General features: G+C 31.3%; 1 protein-coding gene across 1 annotated transcript; it reads left to right on the top strand.

Moving 5' to 3' along the window:
• The first annotated feature begins 1161 nt into the window (after positions 1–1161).
• Positions 1162–4902, top strand: LOC100194421 (SGT1-2). Its single transcript, NM_001249656.1, has 10 exons — positions 1162–1321; positions 1632–1701; positions 2391–2515; positions 2714–2840; positions 3236–3332; positions 3439–3504; positions 3804–3942; positions 4360–4442; positions 4530–4634; positions 4795–4902. Exons 1-10 carry the CDS (start codon positions 1162–1164, stop codon positions 4900–4902), a joined length of 1080 nt encoding a protein of 359 aa, NP_001236585.1.
• The last annotated feature ends 8518 nt before the right edge of the window (positions 4903–13420 follow it).

Here is a 13420-nt window from a genome sequence, read left to right as displayed (position 1 = left end):
CAACATGTATTTATTAGTACTAAAAAACAAATTTATATATATCTTATTAGTATAAATAATATTATTCATAAATGAATACTAATAATATATAATGCCATTATTAGTATATTTATAGATAAACTAATAATTTAATAAATACTACTATATGTATACATAAATATACTTTTACTACAATATAAATATTTTGGATATGATATAAATACATTAGAAGAGGGTTTATTGAAAATTATATGTATAAATTTGAGTGACTAAAATATGCAAATTAAATGTTCAATATTTATATCAAATATTTTTAATTAATCTTCTTTTACCATATTTATATTTATATTCATTAAAATATTAATTTATCCATTAAAATGCTACTAATATTATTAACAATATTAATAATATTAGTAGTACTAGTTTATCAAAAATATTATCAATACTAATATATATATATATATATATATATATATATATATATATCGATTTTTTTATATTGTAGAAGTAAATATATATGAAATGTTAGTTTTGATTGAAGGTATACATTATAACTTTTATTTATATATTAATGAAGTATATTAGTCTAGTGGTTAAATATTGTTGTTGGAGTTTAGAGATAGGGTTCTAATACGAAGAATTCAACAGTTAAATATTATGTATACATACGTAACAAATGACACCAATAGTTGATTTTTTCATTAACGATTGAGTTTTGTTATTTTCTCCTCTCAAATGAGTTTCTCGATTTAAAGAAGCCACATTTTTTTTTAAATAACTTTCTATCATCATAATATAAATGGTTTATGCAAATCTAAAATATAATTTGTAACCTTCTATCATCTTTTTTTGATGAATCGTAACCTTCTATCATCTAAAATATCATCAAAGAAAAAACTTATTATTAATTACAAATAATAATATTATAATGATTTTGGGAAGACTTGCAAAAGTCTACTCCCTTCCCCTTTCAGTTAGCCGGTTCCACTCTCTCTAACTCTATATACCCACTCACCTCTCTCTCATTCATTTATTCATTCAGGTCAGTCAATCATTCATTCCTATTCCTTCTTTCTCTTCCAATTCCAAATCACAACCCTTCGTTTTCCCTCTCTAGAATCTTCTTCTCCATTCAATTCCTACTCCTTTTTTCCTCTCTGTCCCTCTCTCTCTCCCTCTCTCATGGCTTCCGATCTCGAAGCAAAAGCCAAAGAGGCCTTCGTCGAAGACCACTTCGAACTCGCCGTGGACCTTCTCTCTCAGGCCATTCATCTCGAACCCAACAAAGCCGAATTCTACGCCGACCGCGCCCAAGCCAACATCAAACTCAACAACTTCACTGGTACACCCTCACGCCCTCCCTTGAAAAGTTTTTGTTTTTCTAATACCCTTTTGGCTGTTCTGTATGAATCATTGGGGTTTTGCTTGCGACGGAATCTGTGTTCAATTGGGTCCTCATGGTCGAAGTTAGTTCATTTGACCAAGATGAAATTGTTTTTATTGTCTAATAATGTCTTTGGCTTCCTTGTTTTTTCTGAAAAAATCAAAATTTATATGGTGTTTATTTTGTATTCATGGCGCCCTGCAGACATGTGGTTGTAATGTTTGACTAATTACTAATTTTGGGAACTAATTTTCTTGCTTTTGTGCAGAGGCTGTGGCTGATGCTAACAAAGCAATTGAATTGAATCCTTCTCTACCAAAAGCATATTTGCGGAAAGGGTAAGTACCACATCACCTTGTCCTTTCCCTTTCTTAATCATACTATAATTATCACTATTCACTTTGAGTTTTTTTCTATATATAAATGGTAGATATGAATTTTAAGATAATTAGTGTAAAAAACAACAAACTTATTATACATGTCAATTTGTGATTGTAAATTTTTTTTGCTAAATGTTGTCAAAAGCAGCTACTTAGCTGCCTAGGTATTGAGGTGTGCCTGGGACAAGGAGGTTGCATGTTATGTGTGAAATGTGGCTGATTTAGCTGCATCATGCAAATTCTGAAGTCTTGCTCAACCAATTTTACTTTGAAGCCTTAATAGACAATGGTTATTTAATCCAATGGTTGTATTCCATTATAATAATGATAGACCCCTATTGCTGTGGAGAACAATAGGAAACAAAGGGGATATTCATGTTGTTATGTCTACTGAGGAATAGTTTCTGAGGTAGCTTATAATTTTTGCTTATTACAAAATAATTTAAATTGATACTGATAGATAATTATTTTATGTGATGGTTAAATGTTAATGAGGATATCTGTGGCTAAAGTTGATTGAAATTGCTTTCTGTGCATCATCATATCGCATACTATTTTATATTTTGACATTAGATGTACTCAATTCTTTATCCTTGTTCAACTGTGCTATGCTTGATTTAATTTTTGCTTTGCTGCTTCAATTGCAGTACTGCTTGCATGAAGCTTGAGGAATATGAAACTGCAAAGGCTGCTCTGGAGGTGGGTGCATCATTGTCTCCAGACAACTCAAGGTTTGCTACTTTGATCAAAGAATGTGATAAGCTCATTGCAGGTAAACTTTATTCTTTCTAGTGGTAAAATTCTTTTTATTTGATGAAACTTATTTGTCTTTTGGATTTACTTTTCATGTTTTAGAATGTTTTATATGACCAATGATTGTATCTTGACTGTTGGAAGGGGAAAATGTGGATTTATGCCAATTTTGGCCTTGAAACTGAAATGAGCTTGACGGACATATTGTGTTGAACAGAAGAATCTTATACCCCACCTATTATAGAGGAAAAGGCCACAACAGAAGATGTTACTCCAAAAGATGTTCAGCAACAAGATGATCTTCTAGAGAAGCCAACAGTTACAGTGACTAAACCTAAATATAGGTCAAACCTGCTTTTACTTTACGGTTGTGCATATTCATTGCTAGGAATATTATTATATATTTCAAGAGTGCTACTGCTGTTGTATTTATTGTGCATATCTTTTGATATCTGTTGTGCGTTAAAAATTAACTCTCCCAAATGATTAATCTATTAGATGAAGTTCGTGAATGGTTTGCTGTCTAACATTTTTGGGCTTTAGCATGAACAATGCATAGCCCTAACCTTCTGCTAAGATTTAACTTGATGAGGGGAGGAAAGACCTAATTTCTGACTACTTGATTATACAGATTTTGTTACTGTTTTAAGAACTAATCATCCCAAAAGTTAAGGATTTGGGTAAAGTCAAATGAATGATTTTTTTAACAATATGTTAATTTAGTATCTAACTTATGCAGGCATGAATTCTACCAGAAACATGATCAGGTGGTTGTGACCATATTTGCAAAGAAAATCCCAAAGGAAAGCATTACTGTTGACTTCGGTGAACAAATAGTATGGGTCACATTATAATAATATTCAGTCATTGCTTCTTATGCTTGCTTTTATTACACTTCTATTCATTTTGATGATTCTAACTCCCCTGTTTTTTCTTTTGTAGCTAAGTGTTAGTATTAATGTCACAGGAGAAGACACATATGTTTTTCAACCTCGCTTATTTGGAAAGGTATGAATAAGAGCTTTTTGTCAGTATATAAAAAAAAAAGCTTGGATCACTGGGACAAATGTATCTGACAGCCTTATAGGCATATACTATAATTTTGGAGGTGATATAACGTGAATACTGGAGATAGTTAAATTTTGGTTATTTTATCTTATTTGATTTTATTTTTTCTAGTCTTAAGCCCCTGTAATGCCGAAGTTGCATGTTAAACTCCTCTATATGGTTTATCTTAGTGTTTGTTTTGTTATTCTGTTACTTCTGTATAGGTGTATATTGTGTTGATCTTTGGTTTTCTTAAACAGATCATACCTTCCAATTGTCAATATGAAGTTTTGTCCACCAAAATTGAAATTCGTCTTGCAAAAGCAGAACCTATTCACTGGACATCTCTAGAATTCACCAGAGACATCGTTGTTCAACAGAGGGTTAATGCTTCTTCAGGTAACTTAAGATTTATCTGGATCCTGGAGTTTCCCTCCTCTGTTTGCTCCTCTATTTCCTGTTTGGTGACTTAGGTAAAATGCTATATCAATGACAGCAGATACAATGCAAATAAATCTCGCCAAATAGGTTTCAACTGCTGGGAACTTGCCCAATAGGGCAAATGTGAAATAGGGCAAAAAACCAAATAGGGTAATTGTGAAAAAGATGTAACCCGTGGTTTACTACATCTATTGGTTGCCAAATTTTTATGTTGACGTAATTGTCCTGGATTCTTATCTGAGAGGGATTTTCAGAGAATTGTTCTTGCTGTGTTGGACCTTATTGTTGGCATATGGACTAAATTTTGTCCCATCTCTTAACTTTTATCTCGATTTCCTTGCAAAAATGGTTTATCCCTTTCTGTGAATTTTGCAGTTACTGGAAGTCAAAGACCTTCTTACCCATCCTCAAAACAAACAAGAGATTGGGACAAGATTGAAGCTCAAGTCAAGAAAGAGGTATGTTTGCTGTCTTTGTAAAGTCTCTTAATTCTTTGTATTTTAGTGATTGCAACTCTTGCTCCTAACATTCTTCATTCATTTCAGGAGAAAGATGAAAAGCTTGATGGCGATGCTGCATTGAACAAATTTTTCCGCGAAATATATCAAGATGCAGATGAGGATACAAGAAGAGCAATGAAAAAGTCATTTGTAAGTCCTGGTCATAATATATTCAAATTTTTAATTCCTCCCTATTGTGGCATCTTCTAATATCTTGTTAATTTATATTGAGAATGCCAGCAAATTTTGTCTTCACTGCATACTGCAATGTATACATTGCACCTGATCTCTTTTCTATTTTCTTGTATAGGTTGAGTCTAATGGGACAGTTCTGTCTACAAACTGGAAAGAAGTGGGAACAAAGAAGGTAGAGGGAAGTCCTCCTGATGGCATGGAGTTGAAGAAATGGGAATATTAAGACATTTTCTGGATCAGTGTTGCATATATTTTTATGTGGGATTATTATACTTCGTTTACTTTTTTTTTTGGTTAGTTAACTACTGAACTGAAGATACTATTTTCTTTATTTTTTTTTTAATGTTCATGAGGTGTTGTGTCCGTCTTCGCTAGAACCTGAATTCATGGTTGTTGGTTGAGGACAAGGCTCTTCACTTTGGTGAATATAATTCATGGTTGTTGACATTCTGTTTTATGTTTTCCCTTCTTTTTAAGCTCTACTAAGAGCTCTACTTCCGGTTAATGCGACTGAATATAATTCATTTGTCTCGTATTGATAATAAACAAGAAATCTATTAATGCGACTGATTGGCATACAATTTTAACCACCCCAGACTTTCTCACTCATCATATACTTTATTTCTTTCCTCTCAAACAAACATAGCTCAAAAGAAATTTCACACTTGACACTGTCAACATGAGCATACATACACACACCCACAAATCAATTCATCACTTATTCCCACACAACTTATAGATTTATTTTAAACTCTTTTCTTTTATCATCAAATTATCATTTAACGTTAGATAGGGGTAAAGACTGGCCAGATGTCTAGTCGATGGCCTAGCCTGCTTAAATTGTGTTTTTTTTTTCTTCTTCTAAGGTTATAGAGGGGAGGGAAATATGATGAGACAGAGAGTCTGGAGTATTTATGGCATGTGAGTGACCTTTTAAGTGTTGAATATGGTGAAAAAAAAAGTAAAGGTCGAAAAATGTGCAATTATTAGTTTTTAATTAAACTTATATATGACTTAATTTTTATTTTTTGCCTGCAAGAATGCCACTTTTACTTGTAATTTTTTATTTTATTTTTGGTTCTTGTAATTTTTTTTCAATAGCGTGACATTGTTACTATGTGAGACCGATAAGAAGATACTTTTGCTGATGTGACACATGTAGTTAGGAGTGAATATACGGATTCAGGTCTATCGATCGGTCCATTATGTATGTGGATATTGCGGATAATAAACCTATTTTTTAAAAGTTTGCATAACTATAGGTGAATTTGAGCTCGATCTATGAAACCCGCGAACTTTGCAGGCTTAATCCATGGGCTCATAGCCTAGCCCGCTAAACATATGATGCTATTCATTTTGTAAGGGCAGTAAGGCTAGGAGAGAGAAGACTCACTCAAAATTTCAGAACTTACAACTCAAACCCTTATTCCTCGTGTCACACCTCCAAACCTCTTTTGCCCTACACTAGTTGCACCACCATGACATTCTCTGGCCGTCATGCACTCGTGCTTGTACATTGTCCACTCCCTGGTAGCACCCACACCAGTCCACCTATGCGGCTATGCCCTCACACATCATGGTTGCAGTCAACCTCGAACTCGTGCCACACCTCCAAATCTAGTCGTGCCACCGTCGTGCTCATGCATAGTCCTCTCTCTAGTTGCACTCACACCACCTTTGCGCTCACACATAAGTGTTTTTGCCGCTCTCGCAAATCGTTGAATCATCCTTGGTCGTGCCACCTCTACGCCCTTTCTCCTACCACCGTTGTCGTGCCTTTATCACTCCATTTGCCTCTGATTTGAACCTCGGGGGTATAAACCCTTCATTTTGTTCTATGATTGTCTTTTTTTCTTTTGTGAATTTGATCTATTTGTGTTGAAGTGTGATTGAATCTCTGTATATCACACCCTATACTTGGATTTCTTGTGGTTGAAATGTGATTTGTCACTCTAGTTTTAGCTTATGCTATTTACTAAAGTTTGTTAGCCTGTACAACTTAATTTATAATTTCTTTGTATAAGTTTTCCATTACATATTTTGTTGCCATGTACGTGAATGAATCTGTCTACTCTCTTGTGTAGATTCATAATTATTAGTCATTAGTCAAAGGAAATGTAGCTTTTTTTTCCTAAAAAAATTGCACAGTTGACATTTGTTATATACATTCTTATTAGAATTTATGCCAAGATATGGATGTTGCAAAGCCAGCCCCCGTTCATGTGTCTAGCTGTTTTTTTTATTTAATATAATATTCAAAATAAATAATATTATGTTCATAATATTTATTAAATGATTTTATTTTATGATTCCTTATTATTTCAGCTTTAATTATTAAACCATGGAATCTTTTGAAGCTATGTTCAATGAAAATGTTGGGGTTGGTGTTGACGTAGATGAAAACAATATTTCATGTATTGATGTTGAAGAAGATGAACTTAATGATGAACCTAAAAGGCCAAATAAAAGGGCTAGGAATCTCTCTACTGTGTTGAATTTTTTAAAAAAACTTGTTAAACATCCTGATGGGAAATTAAGGGCCCAATGCAAAATAGTAAGAAAAAAACATTGTGGGTGGTGGGAGTGAAAGTGAAACCTCGACTTTATTTTGTTATATGAAAAGATGTGACAATAAGCCACATTCAGTTGTAGAGTCTAATGTTGGCAAACTTATGCTTGGTCATACTGGAAAATTAAGAACTAGAATAATTGATCAGGATGTGGTAAATGAGTTGATTTCTATGATTATAATTGAACATGATCTTCCATACTCTTTTGTTGAAAATAAGAGATTTAAAGAGTTAATTCTATACTTGTATCCTAAAGCTAAAATACCCTCTAGGCATGTTGTCACTTTGAATGTAAACAAATTGTATGAGAATGACAAGCAAAAGTTGAAACAAGTTTTGTGTAAACTCCCTAGTAGAATAAACTTGACTGCAAATGTGTGGACTTCTTGTACTATTGAGCGTTATATTGCATTGGCTGCACATTTTGTTGATAATAATTGGTTGTTGCAGAGTAGAATTAACTTTCTCATTTTCCTCCTCCACATTTTAGGTGTGAAATGGCCAAAATCAGATATGGTTTTTTTTAGAAGATTAGGGGATTGAAGGAAAAATCTTTTCATTGACTTTGGACAATGTGCATTCTAATGATAAAATGCAAGACTTTTTGAAGGAAAGACTTCTTTTGCAAACTGATGGTTTATTATGTGGTGGTGAATATTTTCATATATGATGTGTTGTTCACATTTTAAATCTTAAAGTTCAAGAGGGGTTGAAAGTTGTTGGCCATGCTATTCAAAAAATTAGGGAAAGTATTAAGTATGTTAAAAGGTTAGAGAAAAGAATGGGGGTTTTCAGAGCTTGTGTTGCTAAAGTTGGTGGTATTACTACCATGGTGGGTTTGCATTTGGATGCTATTACTAGGTGGAATTTCACCTTTCTTATGCTTGAGAGTGCACTTTTGTACCATTGTGCTTTTAGTAGTCTTGAATTTGAAGATAAAAGCTATGTGAATTGTCCTACTAATGAAGAGTGGGATAGAGGTGAAAAATGTGTGAATTTTTACGTCCATTTTATCAAATTATTGAGTTGATTTTTGGTTCTTCTTATCCTACATCTAATATATATTTCATGCAAGTGTGGAAGATTGAATGTCTATTGATTCAAAATGTGAATAATGAGGATAAGACGATTAGAAACATGACAATTGTAATGAAGAAAAAAATTGATAAATATTGGGGTGAGTCTACCATTGTGCTTTGCTTTGAATGCATTCTGGACCCTCGATTTAAGTTTAATTTTTTGAGATTCTGTTATGCAAAGCTTGGACTTGATCAAATGGCTATCCAAGCAAAGTTGAAAGTTGTGAAACACAAGTAGTATACTCTATATAATGAGTATGTTAAGTTGTTTTCGAAAGAAGCAACTTGCAATGTTGCTTCAAGTCAAACTTCATCACAAGGGACTTCATCTGTTACTACTTTTACTAGTAAAAACTCATCATTGCAGTGGAATATTATGAATGTAAGTTCATGTTTTTCTTTACTGTTTTAGTCTTTTTATTTTGTTTACTTTGCTTACTATTTTTTTTTAAAAATAATGTAGGAGTTTATTCAGTATGAGAATGAAAGTTTGTCAGGTGTGGATAAATCTTATTTGGACACATATTTGGAAGAGCAAAATTTGTCTTCTCAATACCATCCAAATTTGGATCTTTTGCAACATTGGTAGGATAATAGATCTAGATTTTCAGCACTTGCATTGATGGCTTGTGACGTTTTAAGTATTCAAATTGCAACTGTCGCTTCCGAATCAACATTTAGTATTGGTTTAGGGTGCTCAACAAATATAGAATTGCAGTTCTTGCTGAAAATGTGCAAGCCTCGATATGTACTAGAAATTGGAGATTAGGATTTTGATGTCCAAAGTAAATTTATTATTTTTTGTTATGTTACAATGAATTTTTTTTATCATTTCAACTAACTTTCTTTTTACTTATGATGTTTGTGATGAGTTGTAGGAAAAGAAGATAACATCATAGAAATTGGGAAGGATGATCAAGCTACATCAAACATTTAGTCAAATGTTTAGTTGCTTGAATCTACGTTTAGTTGGTTGGGTATTTGAACTTTAATATTTGGTCGTGTATTTGAACTTTTACACGGTCAAGACTCACTTAAGACATTTTGATGCTTTTAATTTTAGTATTGAGATTATTTATATGTTTTATTGGTATATTTGAGTGTTATAGATAAATTAGTTTAAAATAATGAAGGAAAAAAAATATAATTTTATAAAAATAATTTGCCCAAAACATATTTTTTTAAATTATTAATTGAGTCCGTAAACTGGTCTATTTATCCACGGGCTTGGAAGACCAGATACGAACCTAAACAAATATTCATTTATTACGCAGAAAGGATTTATCCGGTTCGCTGAAAATGCGGGTTCACAAGCTAGGCCTTAAACGGACCAGACCGACTTGTATACCCACTCCTAATGATAGTGTATTTTTTTGTTTATATGACACATGCTGACATCATGCAATGACGTTATTAAGGGATTTGACAGACAATAACTAAAAATAAAAAAGTTTAAAACATATAGCGGTGATTTTGGAAAAATTACTTATAGCGACAAAAAATGAAAAATGTTAAATTACGTGAACGAAAATCCTAATTAAGCAAAAACAAAATCAAGAAAATCTATGACAAAATATTGTATATGAAAACAAAAATACACAAACTAAAATGAAATAAAATGTAGATCATAAGGCTGTGATGTTTCGTTAACATAATTTACACTTTTCTCTTTATATTTATTGGGAAAGAATATTTTTTATTCTCATTTTCTTCTTAAATAATTTGAAACTTTATCAGATATGTAAGGATTAAGTATGATTGGAGTATTATAGGGGTCTAGTTCAACTGATTGAATAAGATATAAAATATGTGAAAGTTATAAATCTATTAATAATGTCTTTGATTATTACGGATAAAAAAAATATAATTTGGATCCTCCAATGTAATTATTTTAAAAAAGGGTCCTCCAATTATTATATATATTGATTCTGGTCTTCTAATATAATTTTATTGTAATTATTTTCTCAATTTTGTTTTTCCTTTTAAGTGATTTTTTAAACCACGTTAATTTTTTTCTTGTTAAAAGTTTACCATGTCGTCATCCTAATCATCACTTGAAATCCTTTATCTTTTCATCTTTCTATTTATTTAATTATTTTTCCTTATTTCACTTTAATTATTTGTCATTATATATATATATCATTCACATTTTTTTTTCTTTTTTATTATTTTACCACACGCACACGCATCACTTGAAATTCTTTATCTTTTCAACTTTCTATTTATTTAATTATTTTTCCTTATTTCTCTTTAATTATTTGCCATTATATATATCATTGAATTTTTTTTCTTTTTTATTATTTCACACACACACGCATCTATCTTTCTGTCATTAATGATACTAACGATAATTGATAAGCTATTTAAAAATATAATGCTACCATTGTTGGTTGATCCATAAAAAATAGTAAGAAAAAAAAATAGAAGCATTATTGTGTTAAAAAGATAAAAAATATCTCTATTTTTTGTGTTAATTATTTAAAGAAAGACAATAAAATTCAAATGCTCACAAATATTTTCATACTTGTTTATATCAATTGATTATTATGCCCACGTACTAATTATGGTCACTGAAAAATTTAATGGAGCATATATAATAAATTAATCATATAAATCATCTTTATAATTGTGAAAAATTAAAGAATGCTAATGGACATAATAAGTAAACAATGTTTATATGGTACATGAAGTTTATAAACTTACAACAAATGGGCCAGCAAATTGATTTTCATATCGTAGATGTAGTTACGTTCAACGTGGGTTGGGTTATCTAGTTTAAATTATTTGATAATAATTTAAAAAATGGGTTAAAATAAAATTGTTGGAGCAGAGAAAAAATGGCTATATGATAGCTGACATGATATAATTAGAAAAGGAGATAAAAAATAAATAAAAGTTGGATATTAATGGACTATTGGTAAGGGGAAATGTTTATATATCATTGTTTAACTAAAAATGTACAAATCATTGATTTTGAAAGAGTACTAGCAACGTCTCTAAATAATAGTATCATAGGTTGTTTTACACATCTAACATTTGAGGATCTAAAAATTGTCCCTTTTGGAAGAAAAGTACACGTGTTTCAATTTGGTGCATTTAGAGATTGAAAGGCTTCCAACTATTTTGCTTCTTCCAGTAGTAACTAGATAGTTACAATTGAACCAAAACCAATAACACCTCTTCGCTACAAAACAGCATGGCAAGGCTTCTTGTTGCTCCAAGAACATAGTTTGGTCGCACACAAAAACCGAGATCACTTATTGATTATGTTTGGTAAAAAAAGAAAGCACAACAATGACAACAACATGTAACAAGTAGCATGCAGGTGACCTTTTGTGTGTGGCAAATTAAGAACACAAAACAAATGGTAATTTTTGGGAGTGTAGCGTAATCTTTTTCTGCATGCAGCTGGAGTTTCATTGAAGAGGTAAATGTTGATGTTCATCTTTTAATTTGAATTTGAAATTCAAATTCGTTTGTGCTCTCACCAAATTCTAAGCCTACCTTCTGTTATATGTTCCTATATAAATATGCTTTGTTTTAGTTTGCTGAATTTTGTTTGTTAGTTCTGTTGCAATTCTTTTGTGAGTTTTGTTGCAATTCTTTTCAAGGAAGCATGTGTTACCTTAACTTGGATTATATATTGACTGGATTGGTTAAGTCGTGTTTGTTTACAGGATTTGTTGACCAAGTTTTCAAATGTTGTTGAAAATGATTCTCAATGTGGTGAAAAAGAAGTAATTGATTTATCAAAGGACTCAAGAGTTAATGTTGTTTGTTTAGCAATGTATTTTGTTTTTTAACCAACTATTCATAATGGGTGGCAACTCTTGTTTACAATTTTGAATCCACTTCTTTACTGTATAATCTGCATGATTTTTTAATATTCAATTCAGCAACTGAGTTATATGATTTTTACCAGTCTTAATAACAACAACAGTGTTAATAACACAATAAACAAATGGATTATGGCCTCTGGCAAAGTATGGATATAAATTTCAAAAAGTAAATTAAAAACACATCAATCTGAGTTGAACAACATGTTGGTGGGTTTTGAACTTCAGTAGTTGGTAAAAAATCTAGTAATGTAAATGCAAAAAAAAATTGTGAGGATACAACTCATCCAGGATACTATCATAGGACAATGGTTGTAGCACAATAATACATAAGAAAATGACTTACAATGACTTCATCATTACTGATATTATAGATGAAATAGATGTATACAGCCAAATGGTCAAACAAAACACATCAATCTGAGCTGATAAAGAAAATATTCACAAAATTAGATATATGCAGACTGTCTTTTTGTTGTGTTCTATACTTAAGGATCACTACATGCAAAATTAATTCCAAAATTCTCAAGATTTTAGAGTTTATTCAATTCATACTACATTTGTTTGTTCATTAAGTTGTTAAAAAAAATTAACATCACTATATTAATTCAGAATTTTTGAGAATGTGAAACAAAAAATTGATACTTTCAACCTAAAAATTTTATTTTTTCGTATAAGAACAATAGGTAGGTGCATTCCTTCAATATTGTCTCCACCCAAACAAAACACAGAATAAAATTATATAACAATTTTGAAAAAAAATCGTCCTCTGGATTACTAATTTGTATATGCAATTTGTAAGTGTATTTTCAGTTTTTGCCTTTAACCAGCGTGTATAAAATGATAAGTTGGATGCAAGAAAAATTTCTATTAACCAATATAAATAATTGTTACCAAAGTCCATGATTATACAATTATGGATGAAAATGGAATGCTAATCTATACGTAAGGGCATTTCCTGTATTTAGTGTATTTGATATGGGTGGATGAATAAATTTGGTGGTACAACTAGAAAATGGCTCAAAAAAATCTATCTCACTAATGCATGTTGACCCAATACGTAGCTGAACAAACAAACACTTCAAGGGATTTTCTTTCTACACCGGAATAAAATCTTATACGCCCAACAATTTTTGATTTATTTCTAAATATGATATTTTCTAAACATTCATAAACATACAAATTTGCAATCCATAAGAATCTTATGTATTGAAAATCCATAATATTCTTACCGATTGCCAATCTGTAATGGTCTT

The sequence above is a fragment of the Glycine max genome, chromosome 9 (assembly GCF_000004515.6).
Source record: "Glycine max cultivar Williams 82 chromosome 9, Glycine_max_v4.0, whole genome shotgun sequence".
Taxonomy (NCBI): Eukaryota; Viridiplantae; Streptophyta; class Magnoliopsida; order Fabales; family Fabaceae; genus Glycine; species Glycine max.
This window is presented reverse-complemented; position numbering and strand designations above follow the sequence as displayed.